We start from the raw sequence: 19,706 nt of genomic DNA, 5'->3' as shown, positions 1-19,706 counted from the left end.
CCATCTCCACTCTACATGTATCATTTATTCCATTTAGGACAACCTGAAGAGCCTTACATGATAGCAGGACTCTCATACCTGACACAGAGAGGCCCCAGGCATCTTGGTAGATCAAGGCCACCCTAACAGCAAACTGAAAGCACTCCACCATCAAGCAGCTACAACAGCAAGTTCATAAGGACAGATATGTTAAGAGGCTTTGCACATTCCTATTATTAATCTCAGGGGCCATATTTAGAAGTTCCTGCATATTCCAGGTTATAATATTAAAGCCACACACAACGCTTCCAAGCAGTAATCAGTAAATGAAAACAAAGCACTGGATAAATAACAAAGAGAGGGGCAATGAATGACATCTCACAGAAAGACTCTTCATACTCTTGAAGGAAACTACTGTACATCAGGGTTGGCCCATGTGGTCTCCTTGGGTATATGGATAGGGCCAATACTGACCATGTATGTAAGATTTTGAAGCACTTGATAACAATTAAGACGCATATAAAATAGTACAACATCCCCATTTACATGAACAACGCCTTTAGAGCAATGTTACACAAATACAACTGCTCACTTAGATCTAATCTCACTAGTGGATAACACCCAAGAAGAATCAATTATTTCTCATAATACAAACCTTTAGCTCTCTGTGCATCTATAGCCTCTCTAATCATTTGGTTTAGGGAAGGTGACGAAAACCAGCCTGAAAATCAATTGGGGCATCCTACAGATCCCTTTACCTGTCCTACCTGTGCTTAATGGTGAATCTAATTATCTATTGGATGTCTAATGATGTTATTTACTGTTTACACTGCAAATGATTCACTTTACCATTTTAATTTGTATTAATTCTATTTAGTTGTAATATTGGTGTGTAGGTGCATCTCAGGTCATTTTGCCTGGTCATGTGCTTTCAGAAAGAGCCAGTACTGCATTATGGAACTGCTTTCTGGCTTTCTTCTATTGTTTCTCCTACTCAATGCAACTGAATGAGTCTCAGTGGGACATGGATTTTTACTATTGAGTGCTGTTCTTATATCTACCAGGGAGCTGTTATCTGGTTACCTTCCCATTGTTCTGCTGATGGGCTGCTGGAGGGGGAGGGTGATATCACTCCAACTTGCAGGACAGCAGTAAAGAGTGACTGAAGTTTATCAGAGCACAAGTCACATGACTGGGGACACCTGGGAAACTGACAATATGTCTAGCCCCATGTCAGATTTCAAAATTCATATTTTTTTCCCTAGTCATCAATAAAGTAGAATTGTGCCTAAATGATTTCCCAGCCTGGGACCTTTGTCTTCATACATCTCTGGGCTCAACTGTTACACATGGAAAGATTTGAGTTGAATTTGTAGCCAGCAAGAACATGATTTCTAAATTAAATCAATCGGGATTGGTACAGATGTCCCGGGGGGTTGACATGGCAACTGTCCGTCTGGGGGTTGGGATCATTTGGAACGGCTAAAAAATGGCTATTAAAGTCCTGGTGTCTTTTTTTTATCCATGTGTAAAACTTATTTTGGATCCTTATAATTAGCTGTCACCAGGCAAAGCATTTGTTCATACTGGACCTTCAGAGCTGAGGTAGAACTTCGATATATGAAAGGACTTTGGAAATATGAGGCGTACACATATAAACTAGGCACCAGGGATCCTTAATAAAACAATTATAATGCAGCTAATTACCAGGGCACATGATGACCATGATGTCCATGATTGCCCTATGATCCAACACATGGCATGAATGGTGTCTCGTGGAACACAGTAGTAGTGAACATCACTTTACTGGTTCCAGGAGTACACCAACACTTTCCATGTTCCTTAAAGAGTTTCTCACTAACTCACAGGTGGAATTTAAGGATGTCTTTTTAGATTCTAATTCACTGATATAACTATAGGAAAGTTATTTGACTTTAACAGACAGAGATAGCCAACCACATCCAAACATTTAGTTCTGATGGCTCATACTCTCTTACCATATCCCTCTTTTTTGGCAGAGCATGCAGTGCCATTTGGGAATTGTAAGCTTGGCTGGAGGAGAGCTGACTTCAGATACAATATATCAATGATACCAGCAGTCAGGAAAGCCAGAGGAGGGAAATGGAACAGACACACAGACACTGCTTTTATTAACAATAACGTTTACAAATAACTTAAATATAAATAGTCGTTTTTAAAGAATTAATATTTATTAGAATCACATTTTCTATCATTATGCAAAAAAAGGTAAATTCCTTGGGTAAACATAGGGTTGCCACCTTTTGGGCCGGTTGAATCCAGGCATAGGGTGGGGCCATAATGCAAATGGAGGTAGAGTTGAGACACAGTGGGGGCGGGTTATGATGTCAGGGGCAGGACTATGATTGGTCGATCGCCTTGTCAATCATAGGGAACCATGTCCGTTTTTTTCTAATTTGGAAAACCAGGCAGGCAGTTTTGACCCGAGCAGCCCTTCAAAACAACGGGCTGTCCTGGTCAAAACCCTAAGTAAACATCTTCTTTTAAAACATTAGACCAGTTGAACAGCTTTCTCCCAAACTTACTGTAAGGCGCCATTGGACGTAATAGCGTCTTTGCCTGGGTGCAGGAGTGTGTAGACTACTGTGCATTCTCGGCGCTTGTTGCCTGTGTGCTCGTCTTTTCGTACATGCATGCGTCTGTTTATTCGGATAGCCAGGAAAAGAACCAAGTGCCGTTTACTTTCTTTGGCGTCTATTTAAGGGGACGGTTTTGGCGCCAAACCTCAGGGTGCAGCGTGATCAAGCTGCACCCTGACGTTTGGCGCCAAAACTGTCCCCTTAAATAGACGCCAAAGTAAGTAAACAGCACTTGGTTATTTGGTCTTCTGCCTGACTACCAATCTAAACAGATTCAGGGTTGTTAGTTTGATATTCTTGCATTGATCTTTGCCTTTAACTTCAGAGGCCACAGAGCATTGTCTTCAGCAGGGACTGTAACTAAACAACTGAGAAATTTGTCTCCATCTCGCTTTGCCGGAGGCTATGTTGCTTTAGCAGTGGGATGTAATAGAAGATGTTTTGGCAGCAGGTTATTAATCCAGAACGATGGATGAGAGGACAGAGGTTACGCCACTGCAGACTCTCCGAATACTACGGAAAATAAACTTTCCTTGCTGTGCAGAACAAGATACAGACTGACATGATGTCCCAGCCACTTAGTTATTCTGTAACCAGAAACCACAGAAAAGTGCTCCCTAATCCATCACGTCTTGTAATGGAGAATCAAAAATTATAGCCATACCTCAATTACATTTCCCCAAGCAATGACCAAGGGTAGCGAATGATTTGTATGATATTGAGGTAATTTCCAGTTGTTTTTGTTGTTTTGATTTTCATCCAACATCCTCTGATTCAACTTTCTCAGGTTAGATAAATGAAAGGGTTTAGTGGCATCTTAACAATTATAAGTTATATTAGAATATAATTTTTTTTTCTATGGAACCACAATAATTCTAGGACATAAAGTGGCCGTACAAAGACCAACTTTAGCTGGCTCTGAATGTTCAGGCAGATATCTTTTGGGTTTATTAGACATCCCATTAGGTAAGGACTACATCAGCTTGATGAGGACTTCTCCTGACGGCTTTTACAAAAACCTCTTATTATCATATGAGCCAATTGTTGGCCAGATGGGCAAAGATCCACTCACTGGGTGACATCAACAAACAAGATTCAGTTTAGAATTAGTAACATTTCTCTGTTTAATCACTCTAGAAGAAGAAGAAGAAAATGTAATTTTAGTTAAGGGTATGACCCACCTTATAGAGTATGGAGATTCAAGTTTATATCCCAACTTGTGCTCCCAGGTGACTATATTGCCTGATTGACACCCCCCCCCTTGACTGAATGAAGTAGTTATTGAGCACTTATAGAGATGGTTGCTCAACAACGTGATTATTAACCAATGTGTTAACCCTTCTTAAGCTGGACATAGATGTTGAGATTTTTAAAAGATCAGATCCTGATTGTGAGACCACGATCTTCTCAGAACGATCGTACGATTGTATGAATTTACCATTAACTAAAAAGACCAATTTGGCAGAAAAACAAAGGGGAGCTGCTTGGCCCTGCAAACATAGAGAGATTGCACTGGGACCGACAAAGATTTTTTGACCTGGCCGATCAATTTCCTGAGAGATGTCGGCCGAAAAATCGTAAGATGTACGATCGTTTGAATCCCACTAACCGCACGATAATTTCGAAGGATTGGTCGGACGTCCCTAAAATCGGTCGTTCGGCAAGAAGAATGGTCGTGTCTATGGGGAGCTTTAGTCTTTCTTGATATTCAAAGCTGAGGCATTATGAGATCCATGGCAGATATCTCTTTTCATGTGCAATAATTATGTACTTACATCATTAAACTCTAGGGCTTTCATTTGGTACAAATGAAATAAAACTGACCAAAACAGATTTTCTTCCTTAGGTTGGTTCAGAAAACATGGAGTCATGCATTAAAGTTGAAGCAAAGGAGGATTCATCATGAGCATAAGGAGGTTTTTTTTTATAACTGTATGAGCAGTGAAGATATTTCTCGGAAGGGCTTTTATTGCCTCTCTAGCTTATAGCCTTGTATAGGTAGACTGACCCAGCGAGATAAGGGACATTGGGTCAGTAACATTGGCCTGACATGGATTTTCCAATGGGTGTGTGAAGAAGAACAACTTGTAATATGGAAGGAAACCAGTAGAGGTTACAACTTCAGCAGCACCAAACATTATTTCAGATTAAACTGTTACTCTTATACCAAAGGATCTTTAGGAAGTTTTAGGCACAAGGGAGTTCCCAAACAGGCCAATAGGATATGAAAGAGTTGGTTGTTGCTCAAATTCCAGATTTGACACCACACTGGTCTATACAACCTCCTGTACAGCATTGTGCCTTGTACTAAATACGACCATTCTCTCTCCGTTTAATGGCTTCCAAAGGGATGTATATGTAAGGCAAAATTATTCCCACACTCAAAAGGAGGGTGGAAAATTTCACATCCCCTTTTTTTTTTATTTATACACTTAATTTCCATCCAACTCCTGGTGAGAAATGTTAAACAATGCCCTATCTATCCCTTAATAAAAAATACGCAGATTTTCCTGTAGATTGTGTCAAACCCATCAATCAAATCAATTATTCCAACATATTAACTTTCCAGACTGAAATTCTTGCTTATCCGATATGATCTCAAAATGGGGGGGGGGGTCTCCTGGATACAGAAAATCTTAAATTCACGAGCTGTAATGTAATTATACAAACATAAGAGTTACACAGGACAACAAAACCCAACACATACATTGCTCTTTAGTGAGAGGTCTGCCAGCCAGATCTGCCAAGATGGCGGCACTATCGTTGGCTGAAAGAATGCTGCCCAGAGGAGGGTTGGGCTGAGGAGGTTCCAACTTTTAGAAGTTTAGACTTTCCTTGTTATTTAAGGTATTTGCAATGCATGAGCTGTTTTGAGTGGGTGAAAGGATAAGTAAACCTTAAAAATAAGTGAATGCAAAATTGATGAGGGGGCTATTCTAGGCACTTTTGCAATGTACATTCATTATTTTATTTTTTTAATTCCAAGATATTAAAGGATACATGTGCTGTTAATATGAATGAATTTTGTTACAACAGCGCCACCTGCTGGTCAGTTTCCCACCAGTCTGACCAGCAAGTAGTCAAGGAAGAAGTTGTCAGGAGAAAGAAAGAGGCTGCTCTGATGTTCTTCTGCTTAGGAAAACAATTAGAAATCTTTCTCGAATCTTTCCTAAGCAGAAGAACATCAGAGCAGCCCCTTGACAACTCCTGACAACTTCCTTGACTACTTGGTGGTCAGAATGATCAGAAAATGACCAGCAGGTGGCGCTGTTGTAACAAAATTCATTCATATTAACAGTACATGTATCCTTTAATATCTTGGAATTTAAAAAAAAATGAATGATAAATGTACATTGCAAAAATTCTTAGAATAACACTCCCGTCACTATAACTAAACACTATATTATTTTTAATATAAACCATTTGAACATGCCAACATAACCCTCATCGCCTCATGGATGCCCCAGTCTTCCTGCTTTCTTCATCTCTATTCCTCTAGGACTAATTCTCTTGTTTATGTTCTACACAATAAATTAGCCATACCCCATTGGTTCCAAATGAAATCGCTAATCGCACTCTCCAAACTGGGTGTGGCTTAGGAGAAACTGGTCTGGGTTGTGGGTGGATTGAGGTGTGTTTAGATGTAAATGGGCTAGGGATGCAATGAATCCAGTATTTGGTTTGGGATTCGGCCAGGTTTCGGCCTTTTTCTGCAGGATTTGGATTCGGCCAAATCCTTGCAGAAGCGAATACTAATATGCATATGCAAATAAGGGGCAGGAAGGGAAACTACGCAACTTTTTGTCACAAAACAAGGAAGTAAAAAATGCTTTTTCCCATCCCGTCCCTAAATTCAGATTAGGCACATTTACTTAGGGTCGAATATCGAGGGTTAATTAACCCTCGATATTCGACTATCGAAGTTAAATCCTTCGACTTCGAATATCGGAGTCGAAGGATTTAGCGATATTCGTTCGATTGAATGATTCGAAGGATTTTAATCCATTGATCGAACGATTTTCCTTCGATCACAAATTGGCTAGAAAGCCTATGGGGACCTTCCCCATAAGCTAACATTGAGGTTCGGTAGGTTTTAGGTGGCGAAGTAGGGGGTTGAAGTTTTTTTTAAAGAGACAGTACTTCGAATAGTTGTAGGATTTTTAGTTCGAATCCTTTGATTCAAAGTCGTAGTCGAAGGTCGAAGTAGCCAATTCGATGGTCGAAGTAGCCAAAAAAATACATCGAAATTCGAAGTATTTTTTATTCTATTCCTTCACTCGAGCTAAGTAAATGTGCCCCTAGGTTCAGTATTTGGGCAAATCTTTCATGAAGGATTCGGGGAGTCAGCCAAATCCCAAATAATTTGGTGCATCCCTTACGGGCAAAGATGGGAGGTATATTTCTAACTAAATCTACTCTAAATTTTTGTATTCATTTATATTTTAAATACATTACAAATTCCTCTACTACCTCTAATCCATCTCATATTTCAACTTCAGGTTCTAGTTATGCTTTTATAGTCTCTGCTCAAACCATTATCTCGGATCGTTGCAAAATATCCGCTCATCTATACTCGTCCATGTGCCGAATAAAATGCATTACGCATCTGGCACGCGCCCATAACCGCAGGCAAATAGCCGCACAAATCGTATACATCTACACTGGGCTCCCCTTGCCAATGTAAAACACAAGGACATTAAATATAAATACATATAGCTGCTCTCTGTAAACAAACGCCTGCTTCTAATTTCTCCAACACAAAACTCCTTTCAACACTAACTCTCTTAAGAGAAAAAGTTTGGACCATTTTTTTTTTTGTATTAAGTTATTTATTTAGAATCTAAATTATTCTTCAAAGGCCGAAATACTCAAGATTTATTTATCCGTCTGTTATGATTTATGTAAACAAGTTCCATTTGCTGCGGAGTGAACTGTATAAATAAACTCTCGGATAAGGAATCAGAAAAACATTATTAGCATTACAAGTTCTTTAATTGCTGTCTCACGTATGGTGATAAAATGCACTTTTCATGAGGGAGAATTGACAGAGCACTGCAGGGAAAAATAAAAGTTTTTTTCATATAACAAAAAAAAAAAGTCGGGTAGTCAACGATTTTAACTGATTTGGTGCCAATGATGACACTCTATTACGCTCTATGCTCTGTTGGCCAAGTATGTTTTGAGAAAACCACCAGCAGAGGTAGAGAGAAATAACCTTAGGGAAAGAACTATAAGCTGTAGTCGGAATAAATATTACTTAAGTCATAAAGAAGATGGCTAATGCAGTAAGGTATTGAAAGAATGTCTCTACAGGCATAAAATAGATTAAGGACTTTCATTCTTTTAACATATTCTGCCCTTATGGAAAGCATTGAGCTGGTTGCAGATTTATGGGGAACTGAACCCTCTAGACCAGGTGTCCCCAACATTTCTATCGCTCTATCTATCTATCCACCCATCCACCATCCATCCATCTCTCTCTCTCTCTCTCTCTCTCTCTATCTATCTTTCTATCTACCTGTCTCTCTCTCTCTCTCTCTCTCTCTCTCTCTCTCTCTCTCTCTCTCTCTCTCTCTCTCTCTCTCTCTCTCTCTCTCTATCTATCTATCTATCAATCTCTCTCTCTTTCTCTCTCTCTCTCTCTCTCTCTCTCTCTCTCTCTCTCTCTCTCTCTCTCTCTCACTCTCTTCTATCTATCTGTCTATCCCTCTATCTATTATCTATCATCCATCCATCCATCCATCTCTCTCTCTCTCTCTCTCTCTCTCTCTCTCTCTCTCTCTCTCTCTCTCTCTCTCTCTCTCTCTCTCTCTCTCTCTCTCTCTCTCTATCTATTATCTATCTATCTATCTATCTATCTATCTATCATCTCTCTCTCTCTCTCTCTCTTTCTATCTATCTACATATTATCTCTCTCTCTCTCTCTCTCTCTCTCTCTCTCTCTCTGTCTATCTGTCTATCCCTCTATCTGTCTATCTATCTATCTATCTATCTATCTATCTATCTATCTATCTATCTATCTATCTATCTATCTATCTATCTATCTTTCTAATCTATCTATCTATCTATCTATCTATCTATCTATCTATCTATCTATCTATCTATCTATCTATCTATTATCTATCTATCTATCAATCCATTTCTCTCTCTCTCTCTCTCTCTCTCTCTCTCTCTCTCTATCTTTCTATCTATCTATCTATTTATCTATCGATCTATCTATCTATCTATTTACAGTAATTGGTATTGTAATGCCGTCCACTTAGCCTTAGCCTAGAACAAAATAATATCAATAACATCTCTACAAGGTTTGGTTACACTAGAGCTTTTTGTTGGCTTCTAGGAAGCATTAGGGAAGATTTGGTAACATATTTCATTGCTGAAATCTCCAACCCCTCGGACCAACTGCAGCACTTGTTAGAGTAATGTCAACCACTTTGCCTTCTTAAATCTGCAGTCTGATCAGAAAAGCAATAACCTCTGCAGAGGGTTTGTTCCAGTATAACTTTTTGTAGACAGCTGGAAGCATTAGAAAAAGATCTGAGTTACTCCCTAGACCAACTGCAGCTATTGGTATTGTATTATGTAGACTTCTTGCATTTCAAGGAAGTATTACAAAAGCAACAAGTTGGTAGCATATTTCATAGCTAAAATCTTAATCCCCTCAGCCAACTGCAGGAATTGCCAATGTAACGTTGTCCACTTAGACTTCCTAGAACTGCAGTCTAACGACAAAAACCATCAAGGAAGTTTATGATTCTTTGTAACGCTTCATTTGCGGACATTTGATTGAACACCATTAAAATAGCTTCCATAATCAACGTAAAGCTAAAAAAAAAACCAAAACCCCAGCATTTCCAGAGATGTATTATATTCCAGTTTATTTGGGGCTGGGAAACTTTAGGAATGGATCTGAGAAAGACCCCCAAGCAAAGAGTCGCCATTGGATTAGGTCGATAGAATTTGGAGCTTTCAGGAAACTCCACCATGTGCAAACGTCAACTACTTAGTCTTCCTTGATGAGCATTCTGCCCAAAAATATAACATCATGGACTTTAATGCCCCATTTGCATAGGATATTTATATAACCCAACCGCTACTAGAAGTTGCTTGTTCAACCTAGTGCAACCCCTTTGAACACCAACGTGCTGTACGTTTATGAGTTCTTTATAAAGCAAGGAACCTGAAACTCTATGTATATTACTAATAGCAAGAAGAGGCTCTTAACATTAAACATTCCTGACATTCTGGTTGTTTTTTTACAAACACCACTTTTTTTAGGGGAAGCCCCACAATTGATATTGAACCTACACAAGGCATAAAACATGACGTTATGGCTTTCTGGTTTCTGTCATAGGAACAAGGAGCAACATAGACCAGAATGAAATAAAACAACATGACCTGGATCCTATAAACCTTGACCAGAAACCTATAAAGCAATAAGTATAAGGTTTTTGGCCCATTTATAAAATCATATATTTAATACAAGTTTACAAGCCACAATCATATTTCTGATAACTACATCCTCTATATATATCATATATATGTGTGTATATATATATATATATATATATATATATATATATATATATATATATGTAATGGTTTATTTCCCCATTCAATGACATGATATCAGATAAAGATAGAACATTTTTCATTTGGAGAACATTTAAACATGTATTATGCCAGTGCCTTATTGACTCCAATGCTATGATATGTAGCACACACATGGTACCAATAGGAAGCCTGGAGCATCTTGGAATTAAGAAGCATAAGTACATAAAGTGCTACGAGATCCGTTATACAGAAAGCTCTGAATTACGAGAAGGCCATCTCCTATAGATTCCATTTTAACTAAATACTTTTTCTCTCTAATAATAAAACAGTAACTTGTACTTGATCCCAACTAAGATATAATTACTCCTTATTGGAGGCAAAACCAGCCTATTTGGTATAAATGATGTTCTAGGGATGGAGATGAAAGCTACATAAAGTTCAAGCATCAAGAAAACCCCAGGTCCCAAGCATTCTGGATAACAGGTCCCATACCTGTACACAAAACTTCAAGTTGGATAAGGCAGTGGAGTGGAGGGGGGAAGGGGACAAAATTGTGCCCATTGAAGTACCATATATTAAGGCAAAACTTTTTATCCAAATTTTAAAAATGATTTCTTTTTTCTCTGTAATAATAAAACAGTAGCTTGTACTTGATCCCAACTAAGATATAATTAATCCTTATTGGAAGCAAAACCAACCTATTGGGTTTATTTACTGTTTAAATGATTCTTTAGTAGAATAAAGGCACGGAGATCCAAACTACAGAAATATTCCTTATCAAGAAACCCCTAGTCCCAAGCATTCTGATTAACAGGTCCCATACTTGTACACAAAAAGTCAAGTTTATTTTTGGGTAAGGCAGTGGACTGAAGGGGGTAGTGGGACAACATTGTGCCCATTAAAGCAACATACATTAAGGCAAATTATTCTGATTTTAAATATTTTATTTGGTTTTCACAATAAACCATAACAATCAATATGATTACAAATAGTATGCAGAATAAGAAGATTAATACAAAAGGCAAATTATTAATCCTTAGTGGACACAAAAACAATCCTACTGGGTATATTTAGGGGCAGATGCATCAAGGGTCGAATATCGAGGGTTAATTAACCCTTAATCTTCTTATTCTGCATACTATTTGTTATCATATTGATCGAATATCGAAGTCTAAGGATTTTGCGCAAAAACTGCGATCGAACGATCAAAGGAATAATCATTCGATCGAACGATTAAATCCTTCGAATCGAACGATTCGAAGGATTTTAATCCAACGATCGAAGGATTATCCTTCGACCAAAAAAACTTAGCCAAGCCTATGGGGACCTTCCCCATAGGCTAACATTGGGTTCGGTAGCTTTTCGGTGGCGAACTAGGGGGTCGAAGTTTTTTCTTAAAGAGACAGTACTTCGACTATCGAATGGTCAAATAGTCTAACGATTTTTAGTTCGAATCCTTCGATTCGAAGTCGAAGTAGCCCATTCGATGGTCGAAGTAGCCCAAAAAACACTCCGAAATTCGAAGTTTTTTTACTTCGAATCCTTCACTCGAAGTTAATGAATTGGCCCCTTAATGTCTAAATGTTTTTCATTAGTAGCTATGATGATTCAAATCACAACAAGATCCCTTATTACGGAAAACCCCAGTTCCCAAGCATTCTGGATAACAGATCCCATACCTGTATTTATAGTCTGAAGCAAGAGGCTGACATCATCTTTAAAATGTAGTGAATTTCGAGGAAACTTCGGGCGACTTCGGAAAGCCGAAGTGATCCGAGTGCCATCCCGTCGGTGATTTACATTCTAGCCGGCGGGAAGGCAGTTCGGGGAGATTAATCGCCCGAAGATAAAGCGATTTGTCGCTGGGCAACTAATCTCCAGAAATAGCAGCGTGTGTCTCTGCCCTAAATCTACAGGGAAGGAAACACAATCTCATTGCACTTTTTACTGCCCTTTCCCAGTGAAAGTTTAAAACCCAATGGTGGACAATGGTTTCCAATGAATCCAGGTTAGCGGGTTGTGAGCAGAAAGGCGACAGCGATGCACGCAGGTAAAGCAGAACTTACTTGCAGTATGAGAAGCACAATTGCTGGTTTCATTATCACATAGATCCAAGGATTGTAGAGTTCTGTGTGTATAGTCTCCTCCCAAGGCTTCTCCAATTAATCCCACTTCTGCAGGTAAGTGTTAACTAAGCCAGGCGAAACTTTTCTTTGGCTGCCCCACATAGATTCGGAGCTGTTCCCTATGTGGAGACTGCATAGTGACTCCCAGGTTCAGTCTGTGCGGAGCAGGGAGGGGCGAGCGAATGAACACACAGGCAGTTTTTTTAAAGACACAGGCAAGAGCCTCTCTGCTTGGGATAGTGGGGGCAGTCATTAAGCCGAATGTGAACACTTGAACACAACACAGTCTTTCATTACAAGTCACTGTTTAATATTAATCGCCGTCGTTTTTGAAGCTGCTCTCCCATCAACGAAGCTCCGGGCTTGGGCAGCTGTCTCTGATTTGTTCCGGAGCTTGGGTGGGCTCCCAATGTGGGCGATGGGGCCCTAAAGTTACCTGTCACCTTTTGCACATTTTCTGAACCTCTTTTTTTTTTTTTAAATGCATTTTTTGTCCATGCCCGCTTTATGGCCACATTACCATGTCCATTTTCCAAAATTTGGCAGGTTATGAAAGTTGTTTGATTGATATTGAGGAAGTAGTTAGACCTTGGGCGCTGTTCTTTTTTAACAATAAAGACGGATGGTTTTAAAGGAGAAGTAAACCCTAGAAATGAATAGGGCTAAAAACGCCAGGTTCTATACAGTGAACTTATTGCACGAGTTTGAGCTTGTCAATAGCAGCAATGATCCAGGACTTCAAACTTGTCACAGGGGGTCACCATCTTGGAAAGTGTCTGTGACACTCACATGCTCAGTGGGCTCTGATTGGCTGTTGAGAAGCTAAGCTTAGGGCTCGTCACTAATTATCCAGCAGAAAATGAGCTTCCCTGGCTGTAATATAAGCTGATGCTACAGGTTTGCTGATTATTCAATTCTGATGCTAATTGCACTGGTTTCTGTGCTGCCATGTAGTAATTATGTGTATTAATTACTAATCAGCCTTATATTGTGACATTTCTATTCTATGTGTACTGTATATTGTGAGTGGCTCCCTAAGCTCAGTAAGTGACAGCAGCACAGAGCATGTGCAGTGAATCAGCAGAAAAGAAGATGGGGAGCTACTGGGGCATCTTTGGAGACACAGATCTTTACTGCTAAAGGGCTGTGGTTGCCTTGGGCTGGTACAGAAGCACAAAACATCATGTACAACATTTCTAGCTACTTCTTTAATTTAACTTTCCTTGTTCTTTAAACACATACAGGTATGGGATCCGTTATCCATAAACCCGATATCCAGAAAGCTCGGAATTACGGAAAGGCATTCTCCCATAGACTCCATTTTATCCAAACAATCCAGCTTTTTAACAAGGATTTCCTTTTTCTGTGTAATAATAAAACAGTAACTTGTACTTGATCCCAACTAAGATATAATTGATCCTTATTGGAAGCAAAACCAGCCTATATCCCGAGCATTCTGGATAACAGGTCCCATATCTGTACTGAATTGAGTGATCCTTGACTCTGGGAGTGCACTACAATGTTCGATTTGCCTTTGCAGAGAGGAACACAGCTGTGCACCCGACGCTTCAACAAGCAGAACAGCGTAAGTGTGGCACTGTTATTGTCTTTTTTGCTTATCTTAAATAGTTACAATTGTTTCTTTGCTTATCTTAAATTGTTACAAAAAAGTATCTAAGTGCAGCTGCTGGCTGTTCTGGGCTCTCTGCCATAAAGCCTCTTATTTTAATTAATTTTCAGAAACTTTGTATCTTTTTCTCGAGTCAGTGCAGAAGATCAAAAAGAAAGTCGGGACATTTCAGTAAAAAACCCAGGACTCCGGGCTGAGTTGTCAAAATCGGGACTGTCCCACGAAACACGGGACAAGTTGGGAGGTATGCTATGGTCATGTTTAATCCATAGAGAGGATTCTTCTTCCACCAAAAGCTTTTAGTGCACATAAGGCAGAATGTATTTGTATTTTACAAGCCTTGTTTAGATTGGCGTTGTTTTTGCGAACACTCACAATGGGAAGTCGTTGGCTGGCGAGTATCACATCGCTCATTATCAAAAAGGACGAAAACAATGGAAATTGTGGTCACTAATGTTTGCCGTGGACTTGGCGAATATTTGTTTGTGAAACGTATTCCCCCGATAATTCCCTATTCTATTCAGCAAGAAAATGATTTCGTATAAAACATCCAAAAAAAGTTCATGTGAATTTTTCTCCTGTTACTAAGATAGGTATGGGGGTCGGTTATCTGGAAATCCATTATCCAGAAAGCTTGAAATTACAGAAAGGCTGTCATCCATAGACTCCCATTGATTCAAATAATTAAACTTTTTTTTTTTTTAAATGATTGCCTTTTGCTCTGTAATAATAAAACAGCCCCTTGTACTTGATCCTGATCCCAACTAAGATATTATTAATCCTTGTTGAAGGCAAATCATTTCTATTGGGTTTATTTAAAGGAGAAGGAAAGGCTAAAATTAAGTAAGCTTCATGAGAAAGGTCTATATAAATACACCAGTAAACCCTCAAAGTAATGGTGCTCTGAGTCCTCTGTCAAAAGAAACAGCACATTTCTTTCCTTCTATTGTGTACTCATGGGCTTCTGTATCAGACTTCCTGTTTTCAGCTTAAACCTCCAGGGCTTGGGCTTGAGCATGCTCAGTTTGCTCCTCTCTCCCCCTCCCTGCTGTAATCTGCGCCCAGACCTAGGAGTGAGCAGGGAAAGACTTAGGCAGGAAGTGATGTCTCACCAAGCTAATATGGCAGCTGCTATCCTAAACAAACAGAGAGAGCTTCTAGAGCTGATTACTCAGGTATGGTAAAGCTTTCTGCAGAATAAATATAATGTTATAGCTTGCACTATTGTAGCTAATCTATTGGCAATATACTGCTTCTGTAGCTTTCCTTCTCCTAATATTTAATATTTAAGTTATTTTAAGGTATGGAGATCCGAATTACTGGAAGATCCCTTATCTGGAAAAAAAAACATTCTGGACAACAGGCCTCATACGTGTTCACAAAAAGACAAGTTTATTTATGGGTAAGGCACTGTAGTGAAGGGGGGACAAAATTGTGCCCATTGCAGCACTATACATTAAGCGATTTCACTGCACTCTGCATCATAGGCTTTTTAATTAGTGATGGTCAAATTTGCGTGGTTTCGCTTCACCAAAAAAAGATTTCAGCGCCGGAGTCCATTTTTGGCGAAAATTCATCAGCGTCCAAAAAACGGACGGCGTCGTCAATTTTTTTTTGACACCAGCAAATTTTTGCCAGCGAATTTTCGCGGGCATTTCGCAAATTTATTCACCGGGGCGAATTGTGCAAATTCGCAGCAAATTCGCACCTGGCGAATAAATTCGTCCATCACTATTTTTAATAAATGCGGTGCATGGCATGGAGCACATAATTTAGCTCCACAAGGGATCTGTGTCCCTAATGCAAAAGTAAGGGGGGTGCATGGGCTGTACATGTGGACACCCACGGGCCCCTCACATGCACACCTGATAAATGACGAATTGACTTTGCACTTTGCAGCTTGCACTTTATTTGAGGTGTAAATGTACAGGTTGGGTTTGCCTTGTATAAAGATAAAATATTTCTTACGATGTTGTACTATAGGCGATTTTATAATTATTTGCCCCCGTGGATCCAGGGAAGCCATTGTCCTTTCTGCTGTATCCTCACTCTGGCTGTTTGTGTTTGTAAAAGAAAACACTATGGCTATTGATTTGTGTACACAGAGAGCTGAATTTATTGACATTTATTAATATGTTTGTCACTGACTTATTTTTAGGAGGTTGGAATTGCACCCAGTAGTGCACCATACGTCAAGCACGTGTTCCTACCCTGCACCCGCACTCCTGCTGCTCCTCTGCTGGTGCATCTGGCACAGAGTGCAAAGTGCAGCACACTGGGGTACAATGGAGTCCTGCATGGAACCAATTTCCCCGGACCTAAACCGAACCTGCAGCCCGCAACCCGAACCCGCATATTACCCACTTTGATCCGCTACCCGACCCAGACCCACAACTGCCTTATCCGCAACCCGACCCGCAACCCACCAACCACCATCAAACAGGAAGTGATGTTGCTGCAAACCGGAAGTGGCGTCATCAAATGTAGGCGGGACAGAAACAGGTTTTGTAAAACTTTAAAAGGAGTAAAATATAGACAATATTACATAAGATAAGAAATTTAGATGAGACCCGCAACCCGCAGACCCATGACCCGCACCTGAAAATCCTCCCCTCATTCCGCAGGGTGCCCACTTTTTTTGTGGGTACTCGACCCGCTGCAGGACTTTACAATGGAGCACATACTTACTGCCTTTTTGAAAAGAGAAGGAAAGCTGCCAAAGTAGTTTATTACCAATAGATTAGCCACAATAGTACAAGCTATAACACTATATTTATTCTGCAGAATACTTTACCATACCTGAGTAAACATCTCTAGAAGCTCTCTCTGTTTGTTAAGGATATCAGCTGCCATATTAGCTTGGTGTGACATCACTTCCTGCCTGAGTCTCTCCCTGCTCACTCATAGCTCTGGGCTCAGATTACAGCAGGGAGAGGGGAAAAGGGAGGGGGAAGAGGGAGAGAGGAGCAAACTGAGCATGCTCAAGCCCTAGCCCTGGAGGTATAAGCTGAAAACAGGAAGTCTGATACAGAAATCTTGTGTGATTTTGTATGGACGAATGGTCAAAAATATCCACATCCAGAATCCAGACACTCATCAAAGGCTATAGGAGGCGTGCCCAAATTTATGCACCTGTCTAATTTGTTATGATGCATATTTTCTGTTAATCCAATAAACTTTGTCACTGCTGAAATACTACTGTTTCTATAAGGCATGTTATATATTAAAAGGAAGTTGCTACTTTGAAAGCTCAGCCAATGACAAACTTTTTCATATTACTGTAAATTTATCAATTTAAAACAGTCAACAGTCGGCGACCCAACCCCCCCCCCCGAGCTGCTTTTCGAAGGTGAAAAATAAAACTTGACGCTTCAATATTAGAAAAAGAGTAGAAAATAGAAAGTCATTGGAAAAAAGTCTTTATTTCTGGTAAACTATCTGAAACCAACTAAAAAGTGTTTGAATGTGAACAACTTAAGCTTTCTTGTTATGGGCAGAAAGAGATGACAAGGAAACTGAAAAATATGTATTGGAAAATGTTACACTTCCATGGAAATGTATAGTCTGTTCTCAAACATGAGGCTTGAATGGAACACAATAATAGCGCCAGTTCATCTCCTGTTGAAGTGGTGGTTCAATTGTGAGCTTATAATTCAAGGCATGAATATTTCATGGGAGGTGGCACTCACTTGGGCATGCCGTATTCATTCGCAATTGTGTTGTTGAACAAAATGGGTGGATCCTCTTTGTGTTGCACATAATGGTGGCACCCCTCGGCCAATATGTGATGTGTTTGTTTTTCCATGTTGTTTTCAAGTTCATAAGGGGATGTTTTGGGCTTTGTTTCATGTGCATATTAAGAGGATATCCGCTTAAAAGGCACCATGGGGCAAATTTACTAAAGGGCGAAGTGGCTAACGTTAGTGAAAATTCCCCAGCGTGACGTCATTTCATAACTTCACTGATTTACTAATGGGTGCTGGTGTAAATTCGCCAGTGAAGTGGACTTACTCTAGCGATACTTCACACCCTTACGCCAGGCGAAGTTGCGCTACGACGAAGGGATGTGACTACGCTAATTCACTAACTTGCGCATTTTACTAAACGTTACCTCTTGCGCCAGACTCTCGGACTAGGCGAAGTGCAATAGAGTAAATAGGGCTGGCTTCAAAAAAAAAAGTTTCAATAGTTTCCCAAAATTGACGTACTCCAGGACTTCATAATGCAGTTAAAAAGGAAAATTTGTTGTCAACGTTTCGGTCTTGTTCTGGACCTTTCTCAAGAAGTGCGTCAATTTTGGGAAACTATTATATATATGTATATATAATACACAAAAGCCATGAATATCTTGTAAATTATATCCTTATAAACGGTGAGTTCTGATGTCATCAGTTATAAACGGTGAGTTCTGATGTCATTGCTGTCTCATGACTCTCTGAAACTTGTGTATTATAATAAATAAAGTACCCCCAGTTGCAAAATATGAGGATATTTGAAGTTACCTCGGAGTTTCATGACCTGTATAAAAACACTCAGCCTTCGGCCTCGTACTTTTATTTGGTCATGAAACTCCTCGGTAACTTCTAATATCCTTATAATTTACAATAGGGGGTACTTTATTCACTATATAGCTTTGTCAAAGAATTCTCAAACGGCGAAAAAATTCACAAAACTGGGAAAAAAATTTGAAACGCATTGAAGTCAACGGGTGTCAAAATGTATTAATTAAAATTTTGACGCAAACGAAAATTTTTAGACGTGCGACTATTTTATCCGAAAGCCTTAAAGTCAATGGGCGGCTGAATAATTTTAACAAGTGCCAATTTTTATGCGCACAGCAATTTTGGCGCGTAACAAATTTTTTTTTGACGAGGCGGATTTTTCGCCGGCGAATTTTCAGCGCAGTTTCACAAAAATATTCATGGGCGGCGAAACGTGGAGATTGAACGTACGAATAAAATTGCCCATCAATACTCATGTATGTACAAATCAGTGGGTTCGATGCAAGTACTTTTCGCAGTCAATTCTAACCCAATTTTGCATCCATTTAGTGCTTGAAGCCCTCCTGTTATTTAGAAGTTGGGTTTTGATGTTGTTGTTCAGTGGGGCCGGTCCATTTCAGTGTTGATATAGGTAACAATGCCTTAAGTTGGAGAACATGGTATATATATATAGGTTAATGGCCATCATTCAACACAGGGCAAAGCCTTGCTTACAGAGGGAAGGATGAAGCCGCTCATGCCTTACTAAACAGTGAACTTAACCATGGAAACTTCCTAGAGCTGGTTCTGCTTCTTAGCAAATATGACAGTCGCCTCGAAAAACACGTCAAAGGGATAGTGCCAATGACCGATAAATGAAAGCCAACTTGAGAGCAAAGGAGGGGGGTGGCCTTGTTTCTACAATAAACAACTCAATGAGGGTGAAGGTGAAGCAAAATACGAGAAAAGAAATTCAAAGTGCAGTGGAAATGTTCCAAAATGTTGGTGTGATGTCAATGTACAGTGTGTATATGTTAGAAGCAAAAAAGCAAAGTGCCAAATTGGGTGCTATTTTACATGCACTTAAATGTCAAATACTTTCTTCTTTAAACCCCCATCTAACACCATGTGCAAGTTCTGCCTGCGTTGGTGCCAGTGACGCTTGTGTGTTCAGTATTTTCATTTTAGGTTCTCTATATGCCTTATAGTTTTGTGTTCTTGTGAATATTGGTTATTAAACTGTGGCATTCCTATTTTGAGTGTTTTATCCCTTTTAAATTGGCTAGAATGTGTACTTTCCAAAAAGAAATAAATATAT

The 19,706-nt window shown here is 39.6% G+C and overlaps 1 protein-coding gene across 1 annotated transcript in view; it reads right to left on the bottom strand.

Annotated features, from left to right (window-relative positions):
- Nucleotides 1-12,396, bottom strand: part of crhr2.S (corticotropin releasing hormone receptor 2 S homeolog) — a 147,178-nt gene extending 134,782 nt beyond the window's left edge. Inside the window, exon 1 of the mRNA XM_018268553.2 lies at nucleotides 12,218-12,396. Coding sequence (XP_018124042.2) covers nucleotides 12,218-12,250 — 33 coding nt within the window. The 5' untranslated portion in view covers nucleotides 12,251-12,396. The remainder of the gene's footprint in view (nucleotides 1-12,217) is intronic.
- Between the last annotated feature and the right edge of the window lie 7,310 nt (nucleotides 12,397-19,706).

Source organism: Xenopus laevis, chromosome 6S (genome assembly GCF_017654675.1).
Source record: "Xenopus laevis strain J_2021 chromosome 6S, Xenopus_laevis_v10.1, whole genome shotgun sequence".
Taxonomy (NCBI): domain Eukaryota; kingdom Metazoa; phylum Chordata; class Amphibia; order Anura; family Pipidae; genus Xenopus; species Xenopus laevis.
Note: the sequence above shows the minus strand (reverse complement) of the source record. Positions and strands in the feature narration are given on the sequence as shown.